The 12,556-nt window shown below is 36.3% G+C and overlaps 1 protein-coding gene across 1 annotated transcript in view; it reads left to right on the forward strand.

Annotated features, from left to right (window-relative positions):
* Window positions 1-12,556, forward strand: part of INPP4B (inositol polyphosphate-4-phosphatase type II B) — a 241,014-nt gene that overhangs the window by 17,761 nt on the left and 210,697 nt on the right. Inside the window, 1 exon segment of the mRNA XM_072334549.1 lies at window positions 4,179-4,237. Coding sequence (XP_072190650.1) covers window positions 4,226-4,237 — 12 coding nt within the window. The 5' untranslated portion in view covers window positions 4,179-4,225.

Consider the following 12,556-nt stretch of genomic DNA (forward strand, 5'->3'; position numbering starts at 1 on the left):
GAACAACCCTTAGAAAAAGATTGGATATTAAGAATGTATAAGGTTTTGGAGATTAAAAAAATCTATTTAAAACTACTTATGCCCTTATTTTCTCCCTTTTGCAGCAACGTGAAATGGTGTAACTGCAATTTGAACAAATGTTTGTTCTCCATACAACTTTCAGTTTCCAAAATTGCAGCTACTGAACTGAAATTTTGAGTTATTTCAGATAAACAGAAGGGGCTCGTAGGGAACTGAAGATCTTGTATATGTATCCAGTCTAATTTATTTTCATCAAGTTGCATTTCTGATGAACATACATTCGAATAATTATTTTCCTGAATTGAAATTTCCGAAACTAATTGAAAACTGTTAAAATATCATGAATGAAGAATTACTGACTTAGTAATAAGTCATGGCATAACAAAATACCAGTACTTGAGTAAGTTATGGAACAGTTTGTACTTTGTATTCTATTAGAGTTATTGTTCTGGTGGAGGAGATAGAACATGTCGTGGGTTAACCTAAAATCACAGAAGAACAAGGCAACTTCTACCCCCTAAGCTGCCGCATAAATGCATATTTGAGCTTTCTAGTTATTGATACGCCTATAGCCAAGCTGTATTATCAGTATTATTAAACTGTGTAAATAGTGCATCAAACTACAACTTCTGCATGAAATTGTAGAGACTCTGGAAAGCTCAACTTACTATTTTTTAGGTGATTGTATGGGAACAAGACTGCTTGGATTTTTTTCCTATCATTTGTACTACTTCCATACTATGAAATAAAGTATTTGTAGTACATAACTCAAATGAAATAACAGTAAACAGTAACAAACTTTTTTTTTTTTTTTTGTTTTCTGTATTTCAGTTGACCTTCATATCTGCTGCTTAAATTATGCTCTGCTTGAACAAACTAACTAGCATCAGTATTGTCCTCCATCATTTACTTATCTTCATCTTCCTTGGCAACTGAATGAGACTGAATGTCAAAAATCTGTCTGTGCTGGTCAAGTGATCATCAGGTTGTTTTGGCAAGGAAAGAAAGCTGAAGATTTGCAGAGTGCTCAGGGATGAAAATTAGATTAAATAGAAATGATATGCAGTGAAAACAGCCCATGGTTGATGTGCATGTTTGCTGTAGATGTCAGCTCACAGTTGCACTAATCACCTACATCTCTGTCTTCAGTTATCTTAATTACTGATGCTTGAGTGATGCTAAATATTTTTCTAAGTAAGGAAGTTTAAAACAAGCTATTCAGTTTGCTCAGTTTTTCAAGTATCCTTTGTTACATGCTTGAGAAACAGTACTCAAGGCTTAAGGTTTTTTTTCCTCCCCCCTTTTTGACTAGTTGGCTGCAAGTCACCAGTTGTTAGTTTCAGTGTTTAAAGTGTTGTTATCCTGTTTCTCAAGCCTCATTCCCCCAAAATTGCAGTCTCTTGTCATAAGTTTTTTATGGATCACTTTGCCACCACCTTTGCAGGTTTTCTCTGGCATTTATGATCTTATTTAAAATGTCTTTCAATTGCCAGTAAGCTTGAACAAATGTCTGTTCCCTAGGTAGCTGTTAGGAAATAGTCCCTATTTAGCTGTAGAATCACTTTTAATGCATTCATTTCAGCAACAGCAAATGTTTTATTTTCACTTGTCCCAACTGGTCTTCATTGAGATGCATTTATTTTGATTTTATTAGGATTAAAAAAAAAAAAAAAGGCACAGACTTGATTATGATAAGAGGCTGTAAATATGTGCTACGCTTACAGAATGTTTTATGTTTTCTAAGTAAGTTGAGTAGCCACAGCTACTTCAGGTTTCCCCTGAGTCACCTTGCGCTGAGCAGTCCCAGTTCCCTCAGCTTCATTGCCTTTGTCTGAACATGCTTCAGGCCCTCAGTGTCTTCCATGTAGTGAAGGGCCAGAACCGAACACAGTACCTAAGTGCAGCCTCACCAGAGCTGAGTGAAGATGGACGATCTCTCCCTGCTCCTGCTGGTGGCACTGCTTCTGATAGAAGCCAAGATGCCATTGACCTTCTTGGCTACCTGGCACACTGCTGCCTCATGTTTAGCCAAGCTTCGACCAGCACCCTCAGCTCCAAATCTTGCATGCAATCTTCTGCTCATTCTGCACCAAGCCTGTAGCGCTGTCTGGGGTTCTTGTGGTCAAAGTGCAGGGCCTGACACTTAGTCCTGTTGAACTTCATCCTAATGGCCTCAGACCAGCGATCCTCCCTGTCCGGACATCTCTGAAGGGCCTTCCTAACCCAGGCAGATTACTGCTTCTTCCCAGCTTGATGGCATCTCCAAACTTACTGAAGGTGCACTCAGTTCCCTTGTTGAAGTCATAAATACAGACATTAAATATCAACAGCCTTGTAATCATAAGCAGCATACCGGGCTCTGTCCAATGGAATAATGATGTTTGGAGGATGTGGAATATTTTTCTGCATTTAGTGATACATTTAGTGCTACCATTGCTTCAAAAAAGCCCTTTTATTCACCAGGCATCCACGTAGCATGATATCCTATCTCTAGCATGGTCAGTAAAGGTTGATTTTTAGTAAAACATTTTGAAAGCTAAATATGCATGGAATGTTCCTTTTGCTTAATAAATCCTTCTGGCTCATAGCAATCAGTCTATGACCTTTTGATTGAAAGGCTGCATTTTGACCATTGTATATTCTATCAATTTTGAGGCTTGTCATCATCAAGAATGACTAATCTTCAGATGTTCTACTTGTGCTGCTAGAGGTAGTAACTTTCACAAGTACATAAAAATACCTTTTACTAGGAGTAGATTCCTTCTGTGGATGCAGGGCTCTGAGGGTGAAACATAGGCTAAACAGAGTTACAAATTTCTTTTTGTAAACATAATCTCAGTTTTGGTAACTGTTCTTAGATGTTAGTTGGTGAACGTGCATCAATTTACGCTACTCTTCTTGTTCTCCTCTTGTGTTGTTATTATCCATTAGTAGGTATGGAAGGATCCAGAAACAACCAAAACCAAATCAACAAAAGAAAAACAGAAACAAGCCAAACCAAAGGGAAAAAAAATAATTAAGAATAATAAAAAATCACCAATCTCCCCCTGCAACAGCAACACAAAACCGAACAAAAATTATCCCCGCATCTCACATATAACTGTTATCAGTTATTGTGAGTCACAGTGACTGTAGCTAAAACTTCCACTTGTAGGAGAAAGCTTTTCTCATTTTCGGGTGCTCTCTATTGAAAAATCTGTATTGAAATTATCAAGAATAAAAGATAACTGTATTTATTTAACAAGATTTCCCTGTTTCTGTCATATGACTTAACTGGTGGTCCAGCACTGAGGGACGTACAAAAATCCCATAGAGGCAGCTGTGAGGTAACCATGACATTAGGGCTTTTACAGCAATTAAAGTTTGGCTGCTGTCTAGGTACATGGTGTTTCACACATCATCTCAAGGAAAACGAAAGAGGTTACACTGGTATGTGAAGTGTTTGTTTATGATAGATATGTCATGCTGTCTATACCCATCGGTACAGAAGTGCTTTCTTTGTAAGGAAAAATGAAGCAATAAAAAAAAAAAAGGGCTAGTTCAGTAAGAAAGCTTTTTTTTTTTTTTTTTTTTAATCCACCCTAGATTTCTAAAACATTCTTTTCTCTTAAAAGTTTGTGTGTATTTGTTTGCATATGAGCACAAATACAATGCTGTTTTCATTCGTTAATTGCTTTTTTTTTTTTTTTGAAGTGTAGTGAAATAACAGTAAAGTGACTGAATAGGTAGGTCTCATTTCCTCACTGCTTTCTGAAAACCACAAATCCAGATGAGCATGTTGTGATCTAAGTAAAATACTGAATGTTTTTGTCTTTAAAATGATTGCATTTTATCTTTTGAAATGGCAAGTGTGAAAACTGTAGCATGCTAAAGTGTCTGTTCCTGTATGAGGAAGAGGCAGAGAAACAGAAAACACAGTGGAGTGTCTGCTGCAGTCACCAATTCTCTCAGCTGCAGAGTAGAGGAAACCTTCTGGGAAGTTATCTGACATTTAACAGCATGTTGTACATAGGCAGATGCTGAGTGAAGCTGGCTTTTTTTTGCTTGTTAATGATTTTCTTTTCTGACCTTTATTACTAATGCATCTTCTTTAAGAAGCTTTTAATGTGTGAAGACAAAAGGTTGTTTTTATTAATCTCTTACTTCTTTGCATACAGAAACGAGAGAGGAATGGTGCTGACTGAAAGGAAATCTGCTCTTTCTAATGAAAAATAAGGTAATTCATTTTCGTACTGCTTTTATTCACATGTAAGTTTAATCTGTATGAACTGGAGCAATCCTTTTCTGTGATAGCTACTGGCATTGTCCTTTTAGGGGAAAAAGATATTTTTAGAATGGTAGAGATGAAAAATTGACTGTTTGCCTTCTGTAATGCTGATATTCTTCATGATATCAACATTACTGAATTATGAATAAATAGTCTGTGGTCAGATTTTGCTCACAGATTTAAATCTGGAATTTCTCTTCTGAGTGTACTGGCATAACCAAAGCCAGTATTTCACTGTTTGACTGAGGTACTATCCTAATGTTCAAGATGGAATTTGAGACCCAGTACATTTTTTTGCTGTTGTTTTCTAGCTAAATTTACTATGTAGTGGTTTTGGGTTTTGTTTTTTTTTTTTTGTTTTTGTTTTTTTTTTTGTTCTCTCCTTTATGCATGAGTACTTTGCTTTGATGTAAAGGACAGTTATATGTTTAGAATGAAGGGCCTCTTAAAAGAGTGTCTGACCCTGATGCATAATGAAAGTCTTGCAGAAGATGCTGAGTGCCCTCATTTGACTTTGGATTGAACAGAAGTTGAGGCTGCCTATCCTCTGGAAGGAATAAACTCCAAGAGTGGAATTGGTCTTTTTCTTACTTTTTATTTGGCATTATGAACGCTGCTTCTTGGTTGAATGGTAATAGAATTGGGGTATAGTGCGAAGCTTGGGATGCTTCCTGTTGTTTATGAAATCCTTTATAGTTGGCTCTTAAGATACTCCTGTGTACCGTATGGACCAGTAATTGAATAGAAATGATACTACTGTTTTACTGATTGTTTATTACATGTGAAAGATTTTCAACGTGATATAGTGGCTTATTTTAATATTATACTTGCATGTTTACCTGTATATAATTCCAAAGGACTTTTTGCTTACAAAGGACTATTTAGAAGTGTGTGATGGATTTCTATACCTATGCAAACAACATGATACTGGTTTCTTTGGCTTGACCATCATATGGCTATAATCCTTCGAGTGGTAAAAAGACATACAAGTCTTACATAGCTGAAAGTAAAATTCTGTCCATGATAGCCCTATGTCACATCCTTCAGTGTGTTACTATTCTGTTGTATGACTTAAAGAAATTATGTTTGGCAAAGGGTTTTGAGTTTGATCACTTTCTTACCCACCTTCCTTCAAGTTTGTGAATTTCACAGGAGCCTCTGACATTTTGTAGAACAGTTTCAGGATGATTGACCATTTAGGCAAAGTATGAGGAGATATGGTGGGTGCTCAGTTTAAAAATGTCACAAATTTCTAGACTCAGTACATAGGTTACTGGGTGATTAAAGGCCAGTGACTTAAAATAAATCACATTAAATGATGTAGCACTTGCTAGGGGGCTTACTTTCTAGGAGTTTATGGAATTGCCATTTTTAGAAGCTTCTACTGTTGGGTGCTTTAAAGGATTGTTTCTCCTACAAAGGCAGATTTCTGTTGAATTTAAAATTGTTACTCAGTAGAATACAATTTGTAGCCATACTAAATAAAACTAAAGAAATTTGTGCTGTGGGAACAGATTGGAGTGCATCCCGTTCTTCCCTTATCTGATTCCAGAAAAGAAGAGGGGTCTTGTCTGATGCAGATGTTGGCCATGTGAAATCATAATTTGAATTTTGGGTGTTTAGTTTACCAGTATAATTAGCAATTGAAAATAGCATTGTCATAAAATTTAAACACCTTAATAGGCATAGCTGCTAGCTTTGTGCTTTTTTATATTCAACTGAAACTTCTGTGAATTCAGGAAACGTAGTGTGTCAAAATTGTGTCCAGTAGAGTGCTGTTGAAACTGTGCTCGTATTTTTGTTACTGGAACCTGACTTGGTTTCTTAAGGCTTGATGTGGAAGAAAAGTAACTGTTTTGGAAGCTCATCTGAATGATGAACAGCTAATTTCAGAAGAAACAGTTGTGAGGTGAAGACTGATTTGCTGCTGTTCATTAATTGCTGTCAGAGGCACGTGCGTGTCTGCATACACAAATGCTTATAGTTTAATGACAGGCTTTCATTCTAGTTCAGATGTACATAAATTATACTACTTATATAAAAAGAATATTCACTACAGAATTTGGAAGGATGCCTCCTGACTTCTGGGTGCTGTAAATCTTTAGCAGTGTGGTAGTACATTTTTAGTTCAAGGGGGAAAAAAAATGTTTATTCTTTCAGTTTATTATATATCAATGTTGTAGAATAACCTATTAGGCATGTTAAGGATATTTATTTTCCTTTAACTAGCAAAGTAATTGGTTATTTAGACTGAGTGGGCTAAGAAGTAGACCTGAGCCAGGATCCAGAATCTGCTAGTGGTAATATTTTCCTTTGGGCTTTCCTGTAGACTTAGGTTGTTGGCTTTGTTTATTTGTTTATCCACTTGTTTATTATTTGTTTATTTATACACTTGAGCGTAGGTGGCAAGGTTATGATAACAATGGTGCTTCAGTAGTGATATGTAGGAGAAATTCAGGGGCTCTGCAGTGGACCTGTTATGGAGAGGACCCATGCTCATGCACTGCAAGAAGAAATTACTTGATCCTGGAGCAGGAGAAGAGTGTGAGGACGAGTCCATAGCAAAAGAACTGTTATGAACCGTCCACAATCCCTTTCTGTTTCTCTCTATGCTACTTAGAAGGTAGAGGAGTAGGGAATGAAGCAGTAATGCTGAGGCTAGGGAAAAGTGGGTGAGGTAAAGTGTTATAGTTTTGTGTGTTTCTCATCTTGTCAGTATTTTTAGTGGTAATAAATGAAATTAATTTTTCCTAAGTTGAATCTGTTTTGACTGTGATGGTAATTGGCAAGTTCTTATTTTCATCTTGACCCACCAGCTTTTCAATTGTATTTTCTCCTCCTAGGTCTTTCGAGGAGGAGTGAGAAAGTTAGCTGGGTGGGCATCAGGGAGCTGGCCAAAATCAATCTACTCTAGATGCCATGTGAGACCTGTATGTTTTTAATGTCTTTCTCTGTGAAGTCCTAAAACTGTGAGTTTGCATGTGGAGGTTTTCTTTGTACTTCCAAAGAAGAGGCAGGTGTTTGCAGTTGTGTCCTCCCAAACTCAGACATGTTACCTGAAGACAGCAATTGTCAAACTGTGTTCCATAAAGCTGTGGTGGGCAGTGTGACTGAGCTGCACAGCCTTACATGTAGTGGTATTTTCTGATGGAAGTTTGGCATTATTCTAATCTTGAAGCAATTCGAACAGATCCTAGTCCAAATTCTTGAGAACAGTGATGTTGTTGGGGGTTTTCAGATCAGCTGTGAGTTAGAACTAGAAAGCAATATGGCTTATGTGCCTCATTGAAAGTCTGTGCTGTGCTGTGGTTTTAGCTATGTATTTATATTTTAGACAGTTCCAGCCTGGGAGGGACGTTCTTCCAGATGTCATGTGAGTGGGAAACAGGAGGGAAGGTTGCTGGGTAATAATAGGTGTTAGTATGTATAATAAATACTGTGGTTTTATGTGCATTTTTTCATTGACATTGAGGGCTTCTGACTTCAAATGTCTTTGAGGATTGCAGTATTAAGTAAAAAAAACAGTATGTATTTTTAACTGGAGATCAGAATTTGTAAGAATATTTTTATACATATGTTTTTAAGAACACTGCAATTTGTTGCTTACTAAATGCCATACTATGTCATTTCCTTGCTCTTTTCTGTTAATAGGTCCTTCAGGATAACCTCGTTGTTTTTTCTAAGAAAGAAGCAAACATATTATAACTATTCTCAATCCTTTTTGGTCCTGTTTAGTGCCCATCCCCTCCTGCCCCTCCCACCCAAAAAAACCAACAAAAAAAACCCCACCAAACAACACAAAAAAATTAAGAAAGACAAAGTACTTGCTAAATATGCATGAATTTGGAGTGACTGCTACTGAAATGAAAAAAAAAGAAACCTACCTAACCCATGTTATGTTTCAATTTTCCATATATTGATATTCCCAATTGGAGTGCTTATACTTAGCTGGATTTGTAAATTACTTTGCAGTCTACACATAAAAAGATATACTAAAACATGCAATTATGTTTTTGCTTCTCGGTAATAGCTCCAGAGGGTCCATTTTGTTATAGTGCATAAACATTTTGACACTGCTACTTATTTTTAAATATATATTTAGGAATGTAGAAGTATTTTTTGATCAGTACTCTAGTTGGATTCTCTAGGAAATTCCTTAATGTCTATTGTGTAAATCTTTCTTAGGTTCAAATTGAGATTGTGGAGAAGTAACCATTGAGTCCATTAGTTTTGTTTGTCTGTGTATTGGCTCAATTAAGTCATGCTACTTTTTTAATATTTTGGACATTTTTTGAGTGAAAGTTTGCCTTTTAAGACTTTTGCTATATTAATTTAGGGAAAAAATCATGTAGATGGAAAGAAGCTTAGTTTTATGGAGGACCGTATTTAAAGTAAAAGACATTAAGAGTGCTGGAAGTAACTTAAATTGGCTTTCGTCATACTTTACGTATTTAATTGCAAATAGCTTTTTTCTCTGATATGAAAGATGTCATACAAATTTGCTACTGCAACATATTTATGTTGTAGTGAATCTATACCCTTATTTCTTAACCCAGGGTATATACTGAAGAAATTGCTGATTTAACTTCACAGGTGTAAACTGGAAGGCTATATGAAATCTGAAAGTATTAAACAGTGCTGAATATTTTGAGACTGTTCTAGTGATGAATTGCATTTCCTTAAACTGAATGCATTGTTAGCCTTAAGATTTTGCAGACAAGAATAATAAGTAAGTCTGAATGGCTTCACTGTTGATAATCACAGGCTTGCTTGCAATGTTTGCTTAACATAAATTACATTGTTATAGCATTTATCATAACTCTGATATATTATTAACAATTGGCAGAAAAGCTTCAAAGTAAGTTTCCGTGTTGGCTTGTAAGTCAGTAACCAAAGAACCAAGTGCAGGATGGAAATAATAGAATAATGACATACTTCTGAGTTCCTGATTTGAACTGTATTGTAATGCAGCTGTGAAAACGCTACTCAAGTTTTCATGGCTTAGTATATTTAAGTTCTGCTGTAAAAATGTGAGATTGTATCAATGAATCTTTTCTGCATTCAGATAGGTATTAACAATGTGTTTCCAGCATTTCAGTGTAGGCAAACAGCTTCAATATTTTCCTTTCCCACTTGATATCTTTTAAATATTATTATAGAGTGAGATTGTATTATTTTTATTGAAGCTGTGCAGTCTTTTCTGTTTTGTTGGACTGTGGAGAGGTATGTGCGTGTATTTCTATGTAATTTAGGATTCTATAAGTCAGTGATCTCTCTAGGGCATATTGAAATAAAAGTATCTCTTCTGGCTAAGGATGTAATTCTCAGAAACCATTTTTCAGCAGTGGTTTCAATTTTCAAGAGCATGCTCTGTATCAGTTGAAGTGTTAAGGTCTGAGCAGCCAAAGTCAGTGTTGCTGTGCTGTGTAGCTTTGCTTTGTGATAGACTGTGATTACTGATGTGTATTTTGGCTAAATACTGCATGTATAATATTGATTATGACCATGTTTTGAAAGGCCTGTAAGATTAGAAGCAGGTAAGTGAATTTATGTCCATAATATAATATTCCTTCAGTAAGTTTCAGCTAAGTGTATTATTGTTATTGTTGTGCTGGTAGGACTTTGATTTATACTAAGAAATAGAAGATAGCATAATTGTGTCATAGATCTGGAAGCTGCATCACCCCTTACATGGCTTAAAAGCCTTTGTGTGTTTCAGGGTGTTTTCAGCTCTGTTTTCTGTGTGTTTCTGCCTGTACTTAATTGAGAAGTGGTTTGTCACCATACGACCGGAATGAGGCTTTTGTATGTATATAAAAAAAACTTACATATGTGCTGAGGCAGGCAGGGTTCACTTAAGAACTCAGTTCTGGTTCAATTGAGAGAAGGGATGTTTCCATGTAACTTTTGATATTCTATCTTAGTCAGATACTGCATGCCTGTAGTAAGGTAAGTAAAATAAGCTCTCTTAATAAGGTATTGAAGGTATTGTGCAGGTCAGTGATTGATCTTTTTAAGGTTTAAGGTCCTTATTTGAGTAGGGCCTATTTTTAAATAACCATTTGCAGGGCCCCTGATATCATACTGTGAAGGCACTTGGGAAAGTTTGTATGCCTTAACTAGAATAGTAGCTTTTATTTTTGTTCTGTATGTTTGCTTTTCAAAGGCTTCTTAATGCTTTTAGCCATATTGGGTGAGAAAAATGTTATGCAGAGAACTCATGCTAATTGAATGCTGTTAACTAACCTTTTAGTATAAATGGTGACAGTTGTGATGCCCTCGTTGCCATTTAAGGCATCGTGAAGCATGATGTAGATAATGCCACTATAGTGTCTGGAGGGAGGCAGCTGCTGTCTTCATGCTGCTCATGAAGAGATAATGTAGGGATCACAAAGTTGTCTGGAAGAACTAGGGCAGAACAGCAAGTAGGCAAACATAACACCGAGTTTCTCAATAGTTGTTTCTCTGAAGCTGTTGTGGTCCTTGTCCAGACCCCCGTGTATGTTAGAACTCCTGCAGACCACTGCATCCTAGTGGGACCTGAACTCAAGCTCTCCTCAGATAGCAAGGGCTCACTGAGCTTTATTACTGAGAGGCTATACAGCACTACTTGTGTGTGTGTGCTGGCTGTTGTTGCACTTTTCTTTCCAATAATACTTAAAAATGTAATTTATAATTATTGAGTTATGAGAATGATTATTTACTTCTGTTTTTATTATAAATTATAAGGCTTTCCCTTCCCTGCCCTCCCAGATTAATAAGATCCTGGCAAGCCTTACTGCCTTTTTAACCTTGATTCCCTCATTTATCTTGCTGCCTCTCCTTCCTGCCTACAGATACTACAGACTTACTGTCCGGGTACTAAAACCCTCCCTTCCCTAGTGTCAGAGGCAGACCTTTCTAACCCATGCCTGCTTTGACAATTCCATTCTTTTTCTAATTCATATCTTTTTTCATTTCATCTTTAACTTATTCATTAATTTCTTGTTTTTCCTCTATCTCTTTCATAGAATAAGCATGCTTTAATCCTTCCTGACATGTGCATACCTGTCCTTGACTCACCTGTTATTCTCTTTAATACCTACAGTTTATTATTACTGTGTATATGCTGACATCTCTTATGGTTCTATCTCAGCATCTCATGTTCTACTAATCTACTTAGAATGGTCTTTTCTCAGTGAGAGCAAGAGGTGAATCTTGCACTATCTGCAACTTCCAATGCTAGCTCATTATCTGATTCCTGTCACTCCACTTTTTCTTGGTTGTTCTCAACTACTTTCTTCAACTTTATTTCCTTTGGGAATTTGTGGGTTGCTATATCCAGAGTTAAAGGATATGTACTTAAAATTGCATATTCTTAAGTGCTAAATTGCATATGGATCTGCTTCAGTGCCAGTTTGCCCAAACTGTGCTTTCCTCTTGCCTTTCAGAGAGCTCTTCCTGTGCATTTAGCCATGAATTCAATTTCATTGTGAATCAAACAGCTGCTTAATCTTTCCTGTCAAGTTCTTCCTCCCATTGCTTTTGATGTCTGAAGCAAATATTACTTCCCTTCCTGCTATTTGTACCTCTGACTTTAGCATCACTTTCAGTGGGGATGTTTCGAAGTATTCATGTTTTGTCTATGTCTGTATTTTGCAGATTCATATTAAGATGGAACAATTTCATTCTCTCTCTCTCTGTTACCTAAAACTCTTAACTGAGTTCATTTTGCTCTGTGCTTTCAGTTACAGGAAGTTCCTTCTCCTAATCTTAGGAAAGATAACATTTGGTCATATCAGTTAAAACTCCTGCAAAAATAACTTCACTAGCATTTTATTATTATTATTATTATTATTATTATTATTATTATTATTTTGTTAGTCTTTCCTTTGAGATTAAATCTTGCATTATGCTTTTTCTATTAAATGTCAAGATTTTTCTTAGTCTCCAGTACTTCACATGTTCTCCTTTTTAAGTCTAAATCTCAGTTGTCCAGCACATACTGTGCCCTGTTTTATAAGCCTTTGAAATCAAGGAAATGCTAAAACAAGACACTTAGTAAGAAGAATAATTTATTATCTTAATGCTCTGTCTTCAGAAATCTTTGCTGAAAATTGACAGTGGTAGTGCCATCTTTTTATGGAATCATAAAATCTTCTGGGTTGGAAGGGACCTTTAAAGGTTATCTAGTCCAACTCGCCCGCAGTGAACAGGGATATCTACAACTAGATCTGGTTGCTCAGAGCAATGTTGAGGCTGGCCTTGAATGTCTCCAAGGATGGGGTG

The sequence above is a fragment of the Excalfactoria chinensis genome, chromosome 4 (genome assembly GCF_039878825.1).
Source record: "Excalfactoria chinensis isolate bCotChi1 chromosome 4, bCotChi1.hap2, whole genome shotgun sequence".
Lineage (NCBI taxonomy): Eukaryota > Metazoa > Chordata > Aves > Galliformes > Phasianidae > Excalfactoria > Excalfactoria chinensis.